The sequence below is a fragment of the Dipodomys spectabilis genome, unplaced genomic scaffold (genome assembly GCF_019054845.1).
Source record: "Dipodomys spectabilis isolate Male_0828 unplaced genomic scaffold, ASM1905484v1 ptg000054l, whole genome shotgun sequence".
Classification (NCBI taxonomy): domain Eukaryota; kingdom Metazoa; phylum Chordata; class Mammalia; order Rodentia; family Heteromyidae; genus Dipodomys; species Dipodomys spectabilis.
In genome coordinates this window covers 23,953,797-23,976,925 of record NW_024870731.1, presented here as the reverse complement: position 1 = coordinate 23,976,925, position 23,129 = coordinate 23,953,797, and the positions used below count along the sequence as shown (strand labels likewise).

The following is a 23,129-nucleotide window of genomic DNA, read 5'->3' as shown; positions in this document are numbered from 1 at the left end:
GCCTCAGCTGATCCCCTAATTAGATTTTCCTGCTGAAGAATGTGTACCTGATACTCATTTTAAACCAGGACAAATATATTTTTTAATTCATTTCCTTCTCATGTTGACAAGATCATGTTATCAACAGATTCTTAGTCTAGAAAGTTTATCAGTTTATAAATAGAATTAAAAGTTATCAGAACCTGGAAACCTTTTTTTTGTTGTTGTTTAAAGTAAATTCTTAGTAGTTAGGTGTAGTGATATCTGACAGCAGAGTCACCATAAAGCAAGGACACAGAGGGATCCTTGTGGGGTCGGGTACTCACCTGATGGTAGGAGATGGGGACAGGCTTCCGGAAGACAATCCACTCCACAATTTCGCTGCAGGGAGGGGTGGTCAAGGAGCCAGTATACCGGTAGTAGCTGCTCAGAGAGGCAGGCAGGAGGTCCCGAAGGACAAAAGGATCCAAGAAGGTCTCCTTCTCTGTTTGGGAAGAGAAGAACACAATGGTGAGTCTATCACACCAGTCTCTAGCTTACAGATGCTGTGACTCAGCCTTGAGTGTCTGTACCTTGAGTAGCATGGGCAGCTGATGGTAGAAGGATGCCAGAAAACAAGGCAGCATTTCCCAGGATGTGTTCCCAATGCTAGCACTGGTCATGTTTCTTTTGTTGTTGTTGTTGTTGGTTTTGGGGCTTGAACTCAGGGCCTGAGTGTTTTCTCTGAGCTCTTTTGTTCAAGGCTAGGAGTCTACCACTTTGAGCCATAGCTCCACTTCCGGTTTTCTGGTGGTCAACTGGTGATGAGTCTCATGGCCTTTCCTACATGGGCTGGCTTTGAACTACTCAGATCTCAGCCTCCTGAGTATCTAGGATGACAGGTGTGAGCCACTGGCACCTGGCTCTGGCCTTGTTTCATAAAGGCCAGCTTCTAGGATGGTGAGCAACAGAGAATTCTTCCTTCACCCCAGGAAATAAAACATCCTACCGTGGTCTACTTCTCTGAGTAGTACTGCAGGGAAAAAACTGTCTAGATATTATGTACCCCACTTCTTCTCAGTCTTGTCTTACGATGGAATCCTTCTCTATTCACAAATCATGAATTGATCATAATGAGAAACTCCACCAATGAAGGAATAGCACAGGCCAAAAATGAAGGGCACTTTCAAATATGCATTTATGGTTTCACCCAAGGTCTAGCCAAGCATATCCCTTAACTTTAGTGATGATGGTCCTAAAAATGGAGATGTCTTTGCTTAAGGATCAACGACATCTGAGCTGACACCCACTGTGGACATATTACAATAGCTTTCAGAGGAAGGAGGCATGGCAGGAGTTAGTACCTACCTGGGGCCACACAGCTCCCCAAAAGCAAAGTGGGTATTATTAACGCAGGTATATATTGACTGACGACCACAACATAGTTTCTGACTAAAAAAGCTGAAGTCAGAAATTAGAAGACCCAGGAGCAAAAAAGGAAAAATAAAGTGAAGAAAAGCATTTTAGGTTGTGTGGACAATAACTGAGAAGTCCCAGAAGCAGAGAGGAATAGCTCAATAGTGATTAAGACACTGGCCTTACAAATCTCCCAAGTGGGCTCAGTAATCACCCCACATCCATCTCAAGAGTGGGTTCTTATTCCTTATGCCTTTAGAAACTTAGTTCTGAATTTAAGCCTGAGACTCTCCCTATCCCTGTTAAAGATGTCAATAGACTACTAAGAGTTGAGCTGGAAGTTTTCTTTGGCTATTTATGGCTTCCATTATGGCTCCTATGACAATTCCTGGAGGATCTAGGAGCTCCAACACATCTCATAGACATGTCTGGGCATGTCTTCCAAACTTGATGTCTTCTCTTTTCCCTTCAATCTTTCATACAAAACAACTATGCAGGCACCTGGGCACAAATGTACCCCCAGACTTACCAAGTCTATGGAACTGGGGAGCAGTGATGACCAACACTAGGATGATGAAAAGTATAACTTCCACTTAAAAGAGATCAATGGTGCCTAGTGCCAGTGGCACATACCTGTAATCCAAGCTACTCAGGAGGCTGAGATCTGAGGATCTCAGTTCAAAGCCAGATGAAGTGGGAACGTACCTGAGACTCTTATCAACAACTATTCACCAGAATAATTGGAAGTGGTGCTGTGGCTCAAGTGGTAAAGTGTTAGCCTTGAGCAAAAGAGCTCAGGGAGAACACCTAGGCCTAGAGTTCAAGCTCCACAACTGACCAAAAGCAGAATAAAAAAAAAAACAAAAACAAAAAACAGAGAAAAGAAGAGAGATCAGTGAGTGGAGCTAGATTCAGAGATTACCTGGATCTTCCTATATCTGCCAGGTACTATTTAGTTACCCTCTACGGACCAAGTTGGCCTTGGTTCTCCTGCCTGAACCTCCTTAGTGCTGAGATTATAAACATATACCACCATGCCCAGCTTGATTTCTTTCAAAGGAAAAATTAACTATTAACTAATAAATGAAAAAATTGTCAAATCATTGGGTTCGGCAATGAGAATTCCTGTTGGACAACAGGCTGGAACCAGCAGGGATGTAGGGTCTGGCTTTAATTGAAACCTAGTTACCAAGGCTTTGGGATGTGGGTGAGCTCTGTAAGCATGCTTGGCTGGGACTGGTTTGGCTGTAAGAAGGAAATATTTTGGCCTCTGTGAGGCTGCTTCCTGAGCCGTGTAAATAGCCAACACCAAGCCTGGAGTGATAGAAGGCGTGTAGGGAGTATGGTATCAGTAGCTGCCAAACCACCACCTACTCCTGCCTGCTGCTGGTGAACTTGATGGCAGACCCTTCATACCATCCTGGCTTAGGATCAAGGGCTCTAATCTAAACAAGGAGAAAAGGAAAAAAAAAACCCTGCAACTTTCTCCAGGGGCTTGATCCAACATCAGGGCTGTAACAAAGCCATCTCTGCCAGACATAAGCAGGAAAGCCTCCCAGCCCAGGCATGCATTCAGGAGGAGGTGATGGCTTTAAAGAGCACAGAAAGAGATAAAGCAGAAAGGTTGGCTTCACTGGTCGATGGGAATGTGAATTCAAGGGGAGCCTCAACACAGCTGGAGTAAGATTGGAAAAGAAGTTCCTGTGTGGACTTGTGAATTTGCAGGGACCCGTGGGGAGCCACAAGCGTGATCCTGGGTGATAGAATGACAGGAGCCTTTGTCTGTGTCCACTCAGGCCTCAGCTGCAGGGTCTGGCTCTCACTGGGGGTAGGCCTAGCTATGGGCTGGGAGGGGAGTGCCTGGCTTCCACACCCCTTCATTCCATCCCCGGTGACTGTGAAACTACAGCCAGACTGGGGAGGCGTGGAAGATCCTGTAGCTACCCTACTTAGTGAGGCTGGAAGCCAAAGAACCTCCCCCCCCACCCTCACCCCCCTCACTCCCCCCCTGGCAAAATCTTACACTGGGTCAGATTTACCCTGGGTAATCTCACCAACACCTCTGACAGTGAAATGTGCAGATGCTTTCTAACAAGTTGAGCTGGAGACTCAGAGTCACGTTGAAAACCATTAGGGTAGCTCATTAAGGTGAAGGGTGAAGTAACCAACCCAAGGTCAAAGGCTTGTCAAGGAATATCCAAACAACTTGAAAAAAATTTGTTTCTAAAAGTTAGTACACAGAGGTTTCAACACAGGGCCTTACGTTTGCTCAGTGGGTGCTCTACCACTTGATCCACCATCCCAGTTCGCTGTATTTTAGTTATTATTCAGATAGGGTCTTATGGTTTTGCTTGGGGTAGCACATGATCTCCTCATCTATTCCTCCTGATGGGCTAGGACAAGTGTCCAGATTTTGTGTGTGTGTGTGTGTGTGTGTGTGTGTGTGTGTGTGTGTGTGTGTGTGTAGGGGGTGGTGTCTTACAGACCTTTTGCTCTGCCCTCAAATCACAATCTTTATTTCAACTGCCTAAGTAGCTGAGGTTAGAGGTGTGAGCCCCTCCACATGGCTCAAGTGGAAGTTACTTCTTCACAGAATCCATAGAGGAACTGGAATAGAGCACCATGTTTGTTGGTCAGGACTCTTCACTAAGAAGGACACTTAACAAAGAAGGTCTAACCACAGTCCCTTTCCTGCACCCCACTTTTCTGTTCTAATGGGCCCTGGTAAATAGAGTGGATGTGCAACTTGTCTCTGCTTCAAACCCCAATCCTGCCACCTCCGAACAGCCTTTGCTTAGCCGGGAAGTAAACCTATGTAGCTCTGAGAAGATTAAATAAGCCAATCAGCAAACTGGCTGAGAAAGAATGATTGACATGTTCTTATCCTATTTATTCCTATGATTCCTTCAGACCATCCCAATCTAACCATCTACTTCTTTTCATTTTTGGCCCCCTGTCTTTTTAATTCTTTCTAATTTGATTCCTCATGCCTAAGGGCCACCAGAGTCTCCAGCTGTTTCATGGCCAAATCTGATATTTAACAGCTGTGTGACTTTAGGCAAGGATTTAACCTCTCTGAGCTATTACCATGATTTATAAAATGGCATTTATGGGACTATAGATACCCCTCAGGGTTGCTGCGACAGTTAGGAAGCGAATAAACGTGAGGGGTTTACCCCAGTGCCTGACCCATACATAAGCTCTGGTTTATCCGGGCAAGTACTGCGCCCAGAGCAATCAGCAAAGTTCCAGGCTGCCTCCTTCTGTGTTTTAAACCAAGGATTTGCAGACATTTTCTGCACAGCATCAGATAGTAAATATTTTCAGTTTTGCAGTCCAAGAGGCAAAAATCAAAGATGTTATATAGATACTTACATAACAAACCTACTTATTAAGGATACAGTATTCAACATTCTAGTAATAACTGAGTACAAGCTTTAAAATGTATGTCTATTAATGAGAAGAATATAGTTCTTTCTCAGGGTTATAGTTTCACTTAATGAGGGATCAGATGCAAACAAAGGCTCCTTAGTCCACTGGGCACACAAAATAGACAGTGGATGATCTGCCCCTCAGCTGTACTTTGCCCGTTTCTATTTTTTTGGGGGGGGGGCAGTTGTGGGGCTTGAACTCTGGGTCTAGGCTCTGTCTTTGAACTCTTCTGCTCAAGGCTGGTACTCTACCACTTTGAGCCACAGCGCCATTTCCAGTTTTCTGGTGGTTAATTGGAGATAAGCGTCTCACGGACTTTCCTGCCTGGGCTGGCTTTGAACCACAAGCCTCAGATCTCGGCTTCCTGACTAGCTAGGATTACAGGCCTGAGCCACCAGCTCCTGGCCACCCAGTTCTGTTTTACTACAAGCATGGGAAGGGATCTAAAGTAAAAAATCACCTAGATGGCGCACCAGCCATGGGTGAGGAGGCTGTGCTGCCTGCTCAGGGAGTTGCCATCACTGAAGAATCATTTGTTTTGTGAATAATACGGTAAAGAAGTCTGGTTTTGGGGGTGGGGGTGGGGTTTGAGACAGGATCTTACAGTGGCCCAGGCTGATCTCAAACACATGGCTCTCCTTCTTTAGTCTCCCAAGTGCTGGGATTACAGATGTAAGCTATCACACCCAACTTACAGAATTAACCTCAAGGGGAATCTTCCTAAGATTCCCATTTCTTGCTCGGCCTTCTAGGTGGCACTCCATGGAAAACTGAGGCTCGCAAGAATGTCTAGGTGGACGTTAGAGACTTCTTTCAAAATGGCAACCTTACATTTCTAGTATCACCCACGAAGCTGGCTTTTAAGCTGCAGCTCAACTGGCTGGATTCAAGACAGGGAGCTCCCCAGCACAGTCGCTGAGGGGAGGGCCAAGCATAAGCCTCTACAAAGACTATCTTAATGAATCTGGGCCTCTAAAATAAGGAGAAGCCCACTGGGCTTGAATCCCATTGTGTCTCCTGACAGGCCTGGCCTAAGTTAGCTAACCTCTGTAACTGTTTCATCTATAAAATGGGATAACAGTAGTGACCTCATAAGAGAGTTCTGAGGACTGAGTGAGTTTATATTAGTTAAGAGATGATGAGTAAGCAGGCTACGGTGGCACATGCCTGTAATTCTAGCACTCAGGAGGCTGAGGCGGGAGCTCTGAATGTTCGAGGCCAGACTGATCTACAAAGCTAGACTCTGTCTCAAAATTAGGAATTAGGAGAGTATCTAGCACAGAGTTAAGTGCATAGAGGTGATTGTTAAAAAAAAAAAAAAAATTTTTTTTCTTTTATAAAGTAGTGCCATTCCAGAAGACTCTCTTGCCTTCAACTTTTATTCCAACGAGTAATTTGAATTCCAAACATTTCCTATTCCAGCCACTTAATCGCTGAGAAAAATATTTGAAACACACCCCTTATACCACCATTCATTTCATTATACCATAATAAGCAGGTACTGTGCATTACTAGATAAAAGGACTGGAATAGAATGAATCTCATATTCTACTTTCAAGGATCCAGGCACTGTATGCAGACAATATTATATTTTAATAATTAATTGTTCATCAAAGAAAAAGATGAGGAACAGGGATGCTAAATTCAAAGTTATTCAAATTGCAAAAAATGAATAATGCATAGATTTTATATTAAATACACACTGTATTAAGTAGTCTACATTTCACCCAACTCTGTCTTTCATTTTTAAGCATTTTGAACGACAATATGAATAATCTGTTAGGGAGGTTTATTTGGGGAGAAAAAAAAAAAAACCTTACCTGAATGCAAATGGAGTATATCTAAAGAAGATTAAATTTTTCTTAATCAATTAGGAACTTTTGTATGAGAGCTTTAAAGTCATGGTCACTCAATAAGCCCATCTCACAGCTCAGTTATCCTTACGACTTCCAACATTAAATTATATCTGGCTGACTCTGTTCCAGTTCTTCTTTCTGATACTAGTGCCAGGAGGCAATTTTTAATTAAAGGAAATTCGAAAGATTCAAACATGCATAATTGAATTAAAAAATGTGATCATTAAAACATTAGATGATAATCATCTGATGGATGGCATTTTTCAGTGTGTTAATAACTTAATATTTGCAATGCTTTGGTTACATATGCAAAAAAGAATATGCTTTGTAAAATATGGTGAACAGTCAACATGCAGAAGAGACCCATGCAGTGTGCAATGCTGAGTGGAGGTTCTCTGAAAAGGAAGGTTGTCATTCAATGACGCCCCCACCCCCTGCCCCAAGTGGTACAGAAACAACAGCCACATTGTCACCCAGGGAGACAAACACCCCAGGCAGGGCAAAGGCAGCAAAGGAACTCACTCTAAAGGAAAAAGGTTTAAAAGCCCCACATAGAACAGGCTTGAGGTGGGGACAATGACGAACATGGGTAAAATGTATGAATGAGGAGGGGACAGGGAGGGGTTGAAATGGCAGAGGAGAAGTCTGCAATTCTGGGTTTGATGTGGGTCTGTCATCCATGTCTCTGTGATCTGGGAAGAGTCTCAGGTCTGACAGCTGGTGACAGGAGGCCCTGCCAAGCACAGGGGTGGCAAGGTGGGTCATCTGGACCAAGGTTGAGGGTCAGATGCCAGGGATCTAAGAATGAGGCACCCAGAGACACACTGAAGGCGAGAAGGACTTGATTAGAACTAAGATGATAGCAGAGGCCTCCCTAGCAGAGCCCAGGGGCAGTGCATTTCATGATGTGCATATAAACAGTACTCCTGCTGTCAATCACCACTGCTGGTCATCAAAGCCTGTGCCTCTCTGTGATGACAAGGAGGAAGGACCCATGGAAGTGGTGCTGTCTCATGTCCAATGTGCAGCCATCTACCAGGCTTCCTGATAAATGGTTTCCAAGGAGCAGCATTGGGTAAATCCTGGGAGTGGAATTAGCACTGGATGATCTTGGGGAACTCATCCAAGGACCACAGAAAATTAGAGAGGTCCAAGGGGCAGTGAAGAACGCTAGGTCCAGTTCATTTGGCAAATGAGGAAAACGAAATTTCAGAGACACACAGAGAGAACAAGATTGGTTAAGTGGCTTCTTGGCTTATTGAGAAGGAAATCTGAACCTCTTCACAGAGTCCATTGTAAGATGCATTTGGCCTCTGCAACCTGCCCCTTCCTCTCTCTCTCTCCCTGCTTGGTGGAACTCCTACTGCCCCACCTTGCTGTTGTTTGCCTGAAATGCTTTGCCTCCCACCCACCACGTGAGTTTCCTCTTCCCGTCCATTTGGACTCTGCTTAAATATCGCCTAAGCACCTGCCATCACCACCCCCACTCAACATGTCCTTTTGCTATTAACTCTCTGAGTCCACCTACTTCCCTTCCTTCCTAGCACGTGGGCCAAGACCTTGCCTGTGTACACCCAGCTACTGAAGCATGTCCCAGAGTCAAGTAGGTACCCTGCAGGCACGTGAGAGAAGAATAAAGGAACGGACCATCAGGGAAGTGTTCGGTGTATTTTAAGTAGCCAATAAATCCTTCTACAAACGGTTCCTCATGGTCAAAGTCACCATCAACAGGTGATGCATCATTATTTTGAAATCCATCAATAAAAGCAGCAAATTAAACAAACAATGACATGCTATCAGTTCGAAGAGACATTCTTGTTAGAAAGAAGCAGGGGTCGCAGACCTGGAGTGAGGATGGTGGCAGGACTCAGCAGGGTTTCTCATGAAGGGTCTCTCTACTTTAGGGATCTAGGAGGAACCTGATCCAGGGATGGTTCTGTGACCAGAGTGAAGGGTGCTCAAGGGTCAGGGAGTAGCACTAGCTCATGTCTGTACCGAGTTCTCCAGCCTCACTTTGCCATCCACTGACCTGTGCCTGAGATGCTACCCATACTGTGGGATATGCTGCCATTCACCTTTCCTCAAGTCATAGCTTAGGAACTGAATGCTGGAGTCTTTCTCTATATGAAACAGCAGATGTTAACACCCTGAGCAGGACTGCCCACTCAGTCAAGGTCGAGGGTGGAATACACTTGGGTCTCATTCAGTCTATGATACTGGTTGACATTGGTCTCTTAGCAGGCTGGGCAGGAGAGGGAACTCTTTTATTCTAAGACCGTGTCTCTTGACTTATCAGTACTCTTGCCAGTGCTTGTATACACGCTGAAATAAATAATTCAAGCTGTCACTAAGTACCTCTAGGTCAAAAGTGGGTAAAACTATGTATGGCTCATAGGCCCATAGTCACCTAGTGCCTGCTTTTGAAAGTTAACTTTTATTGGAACATAGCCATGCCCATTTGTTTATTGGATGCCCATGGCTGCTTAAGATTACAGACTTTGGTTTTTAAACAGAATATATAGATGACAAAGTCTGCCAGGTGCCAGCTGCTCACTTCTGTAATCCTAGCTACTAAGGAGACAGATCTGAGGATCAAAGCCAGCTGGGGTAGGAAAGTCCGTGACTCTTATCTCCAATAAACCACCAGAAAACCAGAAGTGGCGCTGTGGCTCAAGTGGTAGAGTGCTAGCCATTAGCAAAAGAAGCTCAGTGACAGTATCCAGGCCCTGAGTTCAAGCCCCAGGACTGGCATAAATAAATGAACAGATAGATAGATAGATAGATAGATAGATAGATAGGAAAAAAGATTACAAAGTCTAAAATATTTGCTATGCTCCCTTATAGAAAATTTGCTGTCTTGTTCCTATGTGAAGCATAGGATATTCAAAAGGAGTAATGAAAAGAGCAAAAAAAGCTGGACACAACTGACTTACACCTATAATCCTAGCTACTCGGGAGGATGAAATCTGAGGGTTGTGGTTCCAAACCAGCCCAGGTAGGAAAGTCTTGAGAGTCTTATTTCCAATTAAGCAGCAAAAAAGCTGGAAGTAGAGCTGTGGCTCAAGTGGTAGAGCACTAATTTTGAGCAAAAAAGAGTTCAGGCCCTGAGACTAGACTCTAGGACTGGTGCAAAAATGGAACAAAACCAAAACCAAAACCAAACAATAGAGCAAATATAGGGGGAAGTAGAGATGTGGGACTTACGTTTAACTCCAAAATGGGCAGAGAATTAAATACAAGACAGGCACAGTCCAGAGAAAATTTCAGAGGCCGAGAACATGGCATAGATACTTTGGTGATGGGGCTAGGAGAAAGGTGACACGATGATCTTCAGATCCCAAGTTCAAGCACCCAGGAAAGTGCACTAGGGTCTTCATGTAGCTACATGATCTCAATGCTATGCAATTCTTGACTTCATTAATGCTTCCTGTTGACCAACTGTGGCATTTTGATCCACATATTGTGGCATTTTATCCAAACACGTTGGTGTCTGAATAAAACTATGTTGATGTTAAAGAGCAAGTACATGAAGATCACAGTCTTGTCAACAATGAAAGAAACGAACATGACGTTTAAATTATACAGAGTCACACAGTGATAAAACCCTAGCACTGTCACGGAGGAGTTTCAGGTCTTGATGCTCTCCCCTACAAGGTTCTGGTGACCAGAACTGACATGTATATAGTCTTTCAGCTCCCTTTTGACATGAGCCAATGAGTTCATTCACAAGGGAAAAGACAAGGCACACAAGAATTAAGTGACTTTGACAATCAGCAGGAAGTGAGTCAATGCTACAAGTTAAAAGCTGGCCCAGCAGAGGGGAAAGAAAATGCACCCCGGAGTCTAAGTGGATCAGTGAAATTATGGGTCCACTCAGTTTGCTCATCTCTAAAGTGGGATGATGAATTCTTGCTGGGGCTAGGGGTTGGTAGCTCATGCCTGTAATCCTAGCTACTCCGGAGGCTGAGATCTGAGGATCGATGTTTGAAGTAAGTCCCAGCAGGAAAGACGGTGAGACTCTTATCTCCAATTAACCACCAGAAAACTGTAAGGAGCTATGGTTCAAAGTGGCAGAGCACTAGCCTTGGGCAAAAAGAGATCGGGACAATGCTTAGGCTCTGAGTTCAAGCCCCAAGACCGACAAAAAAAAAAAAAGAATTCTTGCTAAGCATTGGTGGCTGAAGCCTCTAATCCTAGGATCTAAGTTAGAAGCCAGCAGCAGGTAGACAAGTACATGAGAGTCTTCGCTCTAATGAACAAGCAAAAGGCCTGCAGTAGAAGTGTGGCTCAAGGGGAAGAGTGTCAGCCTTGAACAAAAAAAGACAGCTAAGCAAGAGTGTGAGGCTTAGAGTTCAAGTCCTAGTTCTAGTACAAAAAAGTGGTGGGGAAGCCGGGCGCTGGTGGCTCACGCCTGTAATCCTAGCTACTCAGGAGGCTGAGATCTGAGGATCTCGGTTCAAAGCCAGCCCGGGCAGGAGAGACCTTGAGACTCCTATCTCCAATAAACCACCAGAAAACCGGAAGTGGCGCTGTAGCTCAAGTGGTAGAGTGCTCGCCTTGAGCTGAAGAGCTGAGGGACAGCTCCCAGGCCCAGAGTTCAAGCCCCACGACCGACAAAAAAAAAAAAAAAAAAAAAAAAAAGTGGTGGGGAAAAAGAAAGAATTCTTATCTTCACGTTGCTGTGAGGATAAAGTATGACCCTAGCTAGAAAACAGCTGGCAGGCTAGGTAGATGATCAGCTCAGCTGAGAGGCAGTACATTCTCCTTTCACGTAGTTTTTGGTTCTCTGTGAGCTCAAATGGACTGGCTACTTCAAATCTTCATCATTTTCATGTTCTCATTTTGGTGGTGTGGGCGGTGGGGGAAAATCTTGCTTTATAGCCTAGGCTGGCCTCAAAGTTGTAATCCTCCCTCAGTCTCCCAAGAACAAAGACCATAGACAAGTTCCACCACACAGCATTAAAATTAAAAAGTCACCCAAATAACCCCAAGTTCTTCAGTGAACACTTTCACAGTGGAACACTGGAAATCATCTTATAAACTCTCTTTGCTTTTCAGATCTCACTGAAAGAGTCAGGCAAAGGGCATTTCCCTGGAACCTTATAATCCTGAGCAAATGGTAAAATATTGACAAAGAAGACTGCTTGAGTGACAAACAGCCTCACATTCAAATCAAACCTAAAAAGAATCACTTCTGAAGGCCTTTTATGTCTTCAATTACGGTGAACAATGCTATTAGTGATAAAATAGAATTCACACAGCACCCCATTTCCTGGCATTGACTCGGGGAAGGGATGGGAAGAGCTCAAATCTATGGTGGTACTTTTGATACGCTGAAATCCAGGAAACTGTGGGAACGGCTTAAGTAGGCCTGTTTCTAGAAGATTTTTGAGATCAAAAGTATTCAGATAACCATCAGTCTTTCCTGGATCCATAAAAAGAGATGAGATGGTGGGTGCTGCATCTTTACAATCCACTTCAGAAAAGTTCCAAGTAATTAAGTGCCGGAAACATAAACTTCAAATAGGAAACTTTGTCACGTATTATAAGATGTCCAAAATTATCTCTGAGCTGTAGATGTTGGAAATGGGGAGTGAGCTATAAATAGGCACTGGCTTTCCAGTGGACAAAATTGATTTCAAATTCTTTCTTTAAGGGAACACATTCAGATTTACATAATGATTTGGGCAAAATCAAAATTGAAGCCCACCTCTGTGAAGTCTATATGTTAAATAATGACCCCAGAGAATACTTAGCCAGTTCCAATATCCACAACTGCTGGGGGGAAGAAACACCGGTGGTAGAGCAATTACAACAGTAGATACCATTAGATAAAGCAGGCATTTTTTTTTCTTTGTTCTGAGAAGAGCCTGAGAATCATCATCTAAGGGTTTGCATGCCACTGTTTCATAATGACAACTACCTAACTCAGCCCTCATACTGGAAAAGCAGTTGGAGACAATGTGCAAATAAGTGACCAATAAAACTTTATTGACAAAAATGTCACCATTGGGCGAGATTTGTGTTACAATGAAACCCTATTGATAAAAACAGGCAGGGGGTGGAGGGGAGATGGGAGGGCAGGGATGGTAAGGGGAAACAAAGGAGTAGGCAACAATGCTTGATAAGAAATGTACTCATTACCTTGCTCATGTAATTGTAACCCCTCTGTACGGTATTTTCACAATAAAAAAACTTATTAATAATAATTAAAAAAAAACAGGCAGTAGCTTGGATTTGGCTTATAGAAAATATTGCCCAGTGCTGATTTAGAGGACACTAGACCAAAGAATCTCTCTGTCTGTCTGTCTGTCTCCCTCTCTCTCTTCTCTCTGGCAGGCATCTCTGTGTTTTTCCTTCCCGATGTGTTTAGCCCTTAATGCTCCAAAGACAGATGCTTTCATTATCCTCATTTTACAAACGGAAACTCAAGGGACCAATAGATGTAGCTCTAGTATAGAATGACACAGTTCCTATGTCAAAGAGGCAGAATTCAAACCCAAGACAGCCTGAACTTTGAAACACTGCATTAGTATCCTTGTTCTGTTGTGTGGGTTCCCAAGGAGTCAATTTCTAAATGGATAATGATTGACTGCCTGCATATGTGTGTGAACACATGAAACTAATTTGAACGTAGGCAGTAGTAGCCTTTTCCACACCAAAAATAGAAAAGATAGAAAAATAATCATAAATTTGCCACGAGAACAGCCTTTTCCCAAGGGTATTAAAAAAATATTTTTTGTGTTTGTTTTTAAGTCTTTTGACGTGATTAGTGCTTACAAGACACTCCATGGGTAGAAGGAAGAAGGGACTTAATGATTAAAAGGAGCTTCAAGTTCAAGGATATATAGACAATAGGCCCTCTAAACACACCAGCCTCTTTCTATTACTGGGATATATATATACATATAACAATAATATATGCATATAACATATATGTTATATATGTATATGTGTTATATTTATGCATATTGTATCTATTACAGAGTCCTTTATAGAATTTGTCTTCTCTGGAAGGTATTTTCAGAAACTCAAGCCATTTACGCCTTAGCTAGATAGCTTATTTTGAGATTTTTCGATACCTGGGACTGTCACAATAGTGCCAGAGCAACCATGACAGATTATGGTTCTGTTAAATATTTCTTTACTTGCTCTTTCAACAGATCCTATGTGATAAGACTCCAGGCGACTGGCTATGCAGGCAAGGAGCCTGGCAGAGAAAGAGGGTAGACAGCTCAGGAGGAACACCAGCCAAGCCCATAAAGACCTTGGATTGACCTTGAGCTGACTTCTCATGGTGTGACCCCCACAATAAGTTACCCAGCAACTTCCTGCTGTACTCGCTTGTTTATGTCATGTGGACCAGGCAATGACATCTCAGGAGAGTTTCTGGAAGATCTGTTGATGCCTGTTGGGCTAATGAGACACTTCCTAGGTGCAGAGAGAGCATGTAACTGCACAGGAGCGTGACGAAGGGCCTTTTGTTCTTAGATCTGTCACCCCACCCCTATGAGGCTGATTTCCTTTTTCGGAACTCCACTAGGAGATATTGGCTTCCAAAGCCATCTCTTAATGAGATGGTCCTGAGGCAGGCCCAGTTTTTTCATTGGCCTGCAATCAATTAGCAGAGAGAACAAGCAGCTTGTCAGAGGCAGTTAGGGTAAAAAGTTTATAGAGAAGTGCTGTCACTCCACACTCTGCTTGTTGTGAGGCCACTTGGTACTCGCTGTGTCCCAGAGGAAAGCACTGTCGAAGCCTCTTACTGTCCAATGCTAATCGTTGTCTCTTTTCATTGTGAAATATAACACACAGGCAGCAAGGTGTATAAAACATAAATGGACTGCTGCCAAAGAAGCCTAACGGGAAAGCTGGTGTGTGGCCACCACTCAAAACAGAGGAGACCTGGCTTCCCTTTGCTGGCCAGGTCCTTGTCTTTATCCCATCTACCCTCAAGAAGAAACCACCATCTTTGGAAATAATCATTTCAGAATTGATGTGGTCTTTCATGAGGCAAGGAATGGGAGGATGAAGGATTGAGGCCTGCTTATCTGAACAAACAAGTTCCATGTGGTGGTGAGCTGCTACAACCTCAGCTACGCAGGAGACAGAGATAGGAGGATCACAATTCTAAGGCCTACCCAAGGCAAAAAGTGAAAGAACCTATCTGAAAAATAAGTAAAGCATAAAAGGACTGTATAGAGCACTATCTGTATAAGCAAGCTGCAGAAGTATGAGGGGCTCAGTTCAAACCCAGTGACCTCTACTGGGGTATTCTACTTTGCTTTTTTGGCCACCTCTCTCTATATGTACCCCTAAGCAATGAACCTTTTGTGGGCTTTATATGAAAGGATATGCACAATATTTTTTAGAATCTAGTTTCAAGTATTCAATTTCATGGGTCGTGAATGCACCGTGCTGTGCTGTTGTGTGATCCACTCCATTTTGCCATGGGGAACGTTTTATACACAACTATACCCAGCCTGCCTGTGGCTGGCTTTCTATGGCATTTGTAGATTTGGTAATTAGAAGAAACAGTTACCATAATACTCTTGTGCAAAATCTCAGCATACTTTATGCCTGAGCTTCTCTAGGAACCTAGACGTCTCTAAGGACCCACAAGGTGGGACTTGAGGAGTGACCTTGGAAGATAATACCAAAGGTTTTCCAAAGTGTGGTTGTACTACCTAATCATAGAACAGCCAGAATGACAGTTCCTGGCATTCCTGTCTTTGCCAATGCTGGGCACTGTGGCCATGGCTAGTATTTGAGAAATTAAACTATAACACACATAAGGCTATATTTACAATACCTTATAATACTTTTTAAAGTTTGTAGGGTTTGTTTTTTGGCTTTCTACTTGCTAGGCAAGTACTTTTCTGCTTGAGCCATGACCCAGACCTCTTTAACTACTTTAGAAATAGTCCAAAGGACAAATCAAAAGGAAGAGCATGGCAAAATTCACATACCAAACCTCTAGATCAAGGTATACCACCCAAAACTTTATATGCATTTTCGTTGTTTTTTGGGTGGTTTTTTTTTTGTTTGTTTGTTGGTCGTGGGGCTTGAACTCTGGGCCTGAGCACTGTCTCTCTGCTCTTCAGCTCAAGGCTAGTGTTCTACCACTTGAGCCACAGCACTACTTCCAGTTTTCTGGTGGTTTGAGATGAGAGTCTCACAGACTTTCTGGCCTAGCCTGGCTTTGAACACAATCCTCAGATCTCAGCCTCCTGAGTAGCTAGGATTACAGGCGTGAGCCACCAGCGCCCGGCTTCATATGCATTTTCTACCTCACCCCACTATTCTGACTTTTATGGCCATAGACTGGTCAGCACTTGAATTTTGCACAAAGAAACCTTGTAGTATGTGTGTACTAGTGTATTCAGCCCTAGAAATTGGAAAGCAGCTCCTCAACACTTACTAGGAAAGCAATGTCAACTATGACTATGTCAACCATGTCAACTATGACCTCAGACCTACCTTTCTTTAGTTTAATTTTTTATTGGTATGTGTTTAGTCCAGACTAGACTCATATTGCACTACTCCTGCCTCTTCCTCCTCCTGAGTGCTGGGATTATAGGTGTGAAATATCATGCCCAGTTACGTACTTTGTTTTTTTTTTTTTAAAGTTTTTTTATTGTTATTATACATAGAGAGATTACCGCTTCATAAGACAAATCAAGAGTCCATTTCTTTTTGGACAATGTCACGCCTTCCCCTCTCTCATAGTTTTTTGCTCCCTTTGCCACCCACATGTTGTATAGTTCATTTTCAACATAGTTTCTGCCGAGTGCCGCTACTGTTTTTGTTTACCCTAATTCTCTCCATTTTTAAATGAACAAACAAGACAAAAAAGAACAGAGAAAAAGGGGGGAAAACCCTCTTGTTTCCATTTCCTGGAGTTCATTTCGATAAGTATTATTTTATATGATCGGAGGCACAGAGGCATTGCATGTTTGTGTTCATGCCCTAAGAGTATCCTCCTTTGGTGTCACTGTGTGCAAATGCCTAGAGTCCCGTAGCTTTGTACTCTTCAAGTTTGCATAAATCAGAAGTTTACTGTTTTAACTGCTATATATTATTTCATCACAGAAATATTCTAAAACTTGAATCTCAGTGACCACTGGAGGCTTTTAGAAAAAGCCCCTAGTGTATAAGCCATTTAGGGTATGCCTCTAATAATGCACAAGACACCCTGTGGGTATGCACCTATGCATGGGCTTTCCAATTCAATGGGTGTGGTATATGCAGAATACTAACTAGGAGCTGGTTTCTCTTAAACTAGTTCATCATGGATACATACAGTTGTGTGAAATGAGGCTGGCTATTTTTTCTAGGACTCAGAGGATCACCTAGTTTGGGGACATGTGCACATTATTCTTTCTTGTACACATCTCAGTCATGTAGGTGGGATTCAAAGACATGACAGATGTGAAACATCTGCTCTTCCCACTACCTGCAAAGACCTGGCAGCCATTAGCACATCTTCCCAAATTAACTTCTTGCTTCCCTTTCTGCTTGGGTCCTGAAGCCACTCTATCCTAGGACTTTTTGCACAGATTAGCTAGGAGTTAAGACCTAGGGCAGGTAGAACAAAGGTGGGCCTAGAATAAGTCAGCAAAACCCTTCTGCAAGGATTGATTGAATCTTGTCCTGGCCTTGGTTTCAACACTGGGATTTTATAAAAAAAAAAAAACTTGTAAGAGCCTTATTTTGGGACCTTATCAGAAGAGTGTTTTCAGTGATAATTTATTTGTTGGAAGAGACAAGGGACAAGGTGACTAGGAAGAGCAGTCATCTGGAAATGGCCAGTGAGAGACATGTCCAAGGCAATTTCTAGCTGTCTCCACCATTTCTCCTAAAGGAGGACGGCCCACTTAACACTGAGAAAGAGCAACGAAAAGGAGTGGGAAATATGCAATCTAAAAGCATTTTTCATGACAGCACAGAATACACATTTTAAACTATGCACAATGTGTTTCAAGATGTTTTTCTTTTGTTTTGTTTTGTTTTTTTTGGGTCCGGTCGTGGGGCCTGAACTCTGGGCCTGGGCACTGTCCCTCAGCTCTTCAGCTCACGGCTAGCGCTCTACCACTTGAGCCACAGCGCCACTTCCGGCTTTTTTTTCTTTTTGGTTATGTGGTGCTGAGGAATCGAACCTAGGGCCTCATGCATGCAAGGCAAGCGCTCTACCACTGAGCCACCTTCCCAGCCCCTCAAGATGTTTTTCCACAGCCATCTTCTTTCTTTCCTTCCTTCTTTCCTTCCTTCTTTCTTTCCTTCCTTCCTTCCCTTCCTTCCCCTCTTTCTCTCTCCCTCCCTCTTCTCCCTCTTCTCTCTCCCATCTTTCTTTACTTCTCTTCTCCTTTCCCTTTCCTTCCTTCACCCCTCCTGCCCCAAATATTGGGGTTTGAAGTTGGAACCTTAAGTACTCCGTTACTTGACTCATTCCCCACAGCCCTTTTTGCTTTGTTTTCCAGGTAGCATTTCATGCTGTTGTCTATCTAGTTGCGAACCTCAATCCTTCTCCTTCTGTTTCCGAAGTGGTTGTGATTACATGCTCGTCTTGTTTTTTTTTTTTTGTCGGTCGTGTGGCTTGAACTCTGGGCCTGGGCGCTGTCCCTCAGCTCTTCAGCTCAAGGCGAGCACTCTACCACTTGAACTACAGTGCCACTTCCGGTTTTTCTGGTGGTTTATTGGAGATAGGAGTCTCATGGTCTCTCCTGCTCTGGCTGGCTTTGAACCGCGATCCTCAGATCTCAGCCTCCTGAGTAGCTAGGATTACAGGCGTGAGCCACCAATGCCCGGCTCGTCTTGTTTTTGAGATAGCATTAACTTTAACTGGGCTTGTCTTGAAGCATAAACTCTACTTCTACTTCATGAATGGCTGAGATTATAGGTATGTATTGCCATTCCAGGCTGGAAACAATATCCACACACCAAATCTTACACATGCACATACATGTGCACACACATGCCTGTCAGTCAGTCTGTCTCTCTCTACTGGTTTTTTGTGTGTGTGTGTGTGTGTGTGTGTGTGTGTGTGTGTGTGTGTGTGTGTGTGTGTATGGTGTTAAGAGAAAACTGTTGCTAGACTACTTTCTTAGGAAAACATATCTAGTGTGGCTGCTTGTATACATATGGAGGCACTGCACATAGACTGTCCAGATGCAATCTCTCCCTAAATCCTTCCTTTCTAGTGGATGATGATGGTAAGATTAAAAACAAAACAAAGCAAAACAAAAAACACGAGATACATGTTAGTGTCCACAGTGAGTGGGCAGACAGATGAGACCAGAATCAGTGACAGTCACTTCCACTCCATTCTCTTGATAGTTCATGGTTTGCAAGTTTGTGAAGCTCACACAGACCAAGGGATGTCCAGGATGTCTCTCCACTGCACTAGAGAAGCTTTGTGGCAGGGCTTGGAGCCCAAACACACCCAGTCCTCGCAACACCTTCATCTACACAGATCCTGCTTGGATGCTGAGCCTGCCTGCTGGCCTGGACAAGCACTAGACACGTGTAGGCCACAGTGGTCACTCCATGAGACACCTCCAAGGCCCAATGTCTGAAAGCAGTCTGCCATTCCCTGCTCTCAGTGCCATTGCTTGCTTAAGTGGATCTCTCCTAAGGGTATTCAAACCCAGGAAGATGGCCCTGGGCAAGCTGTGCCTAGCTAGTTCTTTGATTCACTTCCATTGGGTGGCCCGTGGTGACGAGCAGATTAACACAGCACAGCTGTGCGCATTTTAGGTGTGAGGATAAAGAAACAGAAAAGCCACTGGCAGTTCACTAGGCAGGTAGAGCATGGTAGTTCGTGGGAAGGAAGAGCAGCATTCTGGGCCAGCCAAGGGAGATTCCCCTGACATCCCCACTTCTGAGACAAGCTGTACCTCCAGATCCACCCATGTGTGCACTGAACCACTCTCCTGGGACGCTCAATCCTGTGACTCCACGGTGAGGAGAGGAGAAATGGCCATTCCTGCTGGCCCCAGCGCTCCTCACAGCAGCAGTGGTGGCTCTAGAGCGTTCAGACCTAGCTCCCTTCCCTCCTTTCAGAGGTGTGAGACCTGCCTCCACCTCTAACACCCATTTCTGTCTCCCTCTCCTTTGCCCTCCTCCCTTCCAGTATTAAAAACTCCACAGACTCAGAGAATACCCACGGACCAATTGCCCGCTAGTTGGCTGCTATAGGACCAGATTTATCATTGATGTCTCAGCTGAAATAACATAGAAGATTTCTCTTATTTAAAAAGAATCAGTTAATGAGAAATTAACATTCTAAGCTCTAACTCCTGGAGCTGAAGAAATCAAAGCCATTTCTGAACTGTGTCAGAAATCCACATTGATTTTTTTTTTCTATTCATATGGTTCTATTGTGATGTTCGAGCTAGAAACTCTGTGAAGGTCACAACTACTTACACTCTTTCCAATTAACAAATCACACAGATCTTTCCCCGGACTTTTGGTGGAAATGCTTCTGGGTCCAACAAAGTTCTTTGCATATTTTAATTATCCTTTCCCTTTCTATAGAATGACAAACTCTTACTCTTTTTGCTTCTCAAAGCTAAATCTGGGTGACTATTTGCCTACAACCCTTGGTCCAATTTTATATTGCTACATTTTCATGCATAGAAAGTTCCTGCATTTGCTCTTTTGGTGCTGGTACTGGAGCTTGAACTCAGGGCTTTGGGCTTTCTTTTGGCTTTTTCTGTTCAAGGCTGGTGTCCTAACACTTGAGTCACACGCCCAGTTCCAGCTTTTTGCTGGTTTAACTGGAGATAAGGGTCTCACAGACTGTTCTTCCGGGGCTGTCTCCAAACTATGATCCTTACATCTTAGTTTGCTGAGTATCTAGGATTGATGACCGGCCTGAGTCACTGGTGCTTGGCTTTGTGTTTCCTTTACTTGGTCATTTGGCTGAGACGTACTGAGCTAGGTACACAAGTACTTGCTAGGTACACTGTGCACACAGACTTGGCTTCCAGACCATAGGAGGCTCCTACTTGGGTAGGCAATGCAAGAGTAAAGCAACAAGCAAGGTTATTACAGACATGTCTAAGAACTTTGAAGGAAGAACTCCAGATGCTATGACAGAATGTTAGGAGTGAGGAAGGGGTAAGTAAGTAATTCCACAGGATAATTGAGAACAAACTTCCTAAGGAATCAGTATCTGAACTGAGACTGCAAGGATAAAAGGTTCAAGCAAAGGGAGAAGTCTGCCAGGAGAGGAAATGGCCAAGGCTGGGAGGGGACAGTCTAGGCAGGCCACAGGAAGAGGAGGCCAGTACTTCCCTTCCTTCCCTTTCCAATCTATCCTCATCAAAGCTCCCACACCCATTTGCACACACACAGTGTGTGCCTCAACTTTGTTTTGCTTAATAAATAAACTTCCTTTGTAGATAACGTATTTTCAGCAGGTTAGAGAGCAAGGTGGAAGACCCCTGGCCAAGCATGACTACAGCCCTATCTGAGTCTCGCCAAGCATTTCACAGTTTACCTAAGCAGCTATTACCTGTCCCCACAGGTAACAGCTACTGCTCAATACCTGAGTCTTTCCCTAAACTCATCTGTCAAAATGCTGCCCCCCAACAGCGATGGTATTGGGGGTGACTTAGGGAAAGAGGTAATTAGGTCGTGGAGCCAGAGCCCTCATGAATGACATGAATATCTTTTGTGAAACCAACACTTTGAATGAAGCAAGGGAAACTTCCTGAAAGGAAAAGCTCAATGGGGGTGTTTTCAGCCTCACTCGGCTTATTCTGAATGTCACCCACGGCAGGACTGCTCAGTGTTCAGCACAGAACAATTAATCCTAAACCCCACTTAATCGAAGCCTGATAACTGGTTCCATTTCTCTGGAAGAGATGTTCGTTAAGCTCCACCGAGGGGGCTCATGTCTGAAGACAATCCTCTCCAAAGGTGGGAAGAAATTTGATCAACAGCGGTGGGAATGAAGGGAGATTTATTATGGCTACTAATGTTGTTTCTGTCAATGTCTTTTGAATTCTAATTAGATTATTAAAACGTGGCAAATTGTGACACTCAGTGTAGATGCCACACCTCACTGCAACAAGGGTCCTTTGGAAATTAAGAGGATCATGATGTCCCAGGTACTGATGCATTCGCAGGAAGAAAGCTGCAGGGAAATTCCTCCAATGAAAACCAGTGGGAGAAACAGAACTTTCTCTCCCAGTTTTATGCTTGAGAATATGATGTGAGCTTAGCCTTTTCCATCTCTGGCTGTGTAATCATGCCTCACATGTGGGTAAAGCTTACTGGCTACCTCTTTTCTCCTAAATTTTAAGACACTTCCCTCCTCCAAAAAATTGGTAAGTGAAAAAGACATTTAAATGATGAAAACACTTTTGAGGAGATGAGAAAAATGGCTGACTCCACAACGAAGAATGGTGTATCTTAGGGTATTATGATTGATAACCTATGCATTCCAAGTCATACCTGAAGAGAAACAAATGGCTTACTGTTAACCCAGACCCACTCACAGGTAATAAATGGGCATGCTCTTTACCCATCAAATAATAGCTCTAACGCTCTTCAACATCAGTGGATGAGAAATGGGTGTCACCCTCTGTCCCCTTCAAGATAACCCAATTCCTTCAGGTGGAAAACTGAGCCCATCACACGCCAGCAAAAGGAAGTTATATGGAGCCTACTTACCATGATGTACGACGCCCTTCAACCCATGGATAATAGGATCCAGTGCAGAATTGTCCCTCGGACTGACCTACATGTAAAGGAAACATGAGTGGTTAAATCTATTCTGGCATCAGATACAACAGCCTCAGTTTAATCTTCTAAAGATAGTGGAGGGGGGGGGGGGCGGTGTGTGTGGGGAGGGTAGATGTTATCTAGCAAGCTGCATAGACCATGGCTCTCACCAAACACCAGAGATTTATGACAAAATAAAATATAGCGAGGAGGTCTAAATCAAAAGAAAGAAACTTCTCAGAATATATTTTAACAAGAGAACTGCCATATGCCTAGCAAAAAATCTTAAAAAGCAACTATGAATTTTTTTATTCTGCTTTGGTTTATTAAAAGCAGGCCCTAATCGGTGAAAAAGTCATTGAAAGTCAGCTGAGTGCAATCCATCATTGACTGGATATTTCAATACCTTCTAGTGGTTGTGTTTTTTTCCTTTTCTTTTAAGAAAATGCATCAGGTCCCTGCCAGCCTATTCTCCTTCATAAATACTCCAGGCCACTGTGAAAAATCACATACTGTAAAGGGCATTTATAAGTAAGAATTTTCCAACTCAAGACACCAGAAAAGACTAGCCTGAAGACATAACGTCTCTGCCTTCCTCTTCTTCTGGAGTTTTCAATGTTCCTGAAAGCCAAGCCTTGTTAACCTTGATCCCATTCATTCTTTCCTTTGACTTTCTGGTATGATTTCCTATATTTCCCCTCTCCAGAAGATTCAGAATTCACCAGCATATTATCATCA

General features: G+C 43.6%; 1 protein-coding gene across 3 annotated transcripts in view; it reads right to left on the bottom strand.

Moving 5' to 3' along the window:
• Positions 1 to 23,129, bottom strand: part of Ptprg (protein tyrosine phosphatase receptor type G) — a 689,215-nt gene that overhangs the window by 137,538 nt on the left and 528,548 nt on the right. For all 3 annotated transcript variants that reach the window (XM_042679699.1, XM_042679701.1, XM_042679700.1), the window contains exons 6-7: positions 22,341 to 22,407; positions 306 to 463 (exon numbers count right to left, since the gene is read on the bottom strand). In XM_042679699.1, the coding sequence (XP_042535633.1) occupies positions 306 to 463; positions 22,341 to 22,407 (225 nt within the window). The remainder of the gene's footprint in view (positions 1 to 305; positions 464 to 22,340; positions 22,408 to 23,129) is intronic.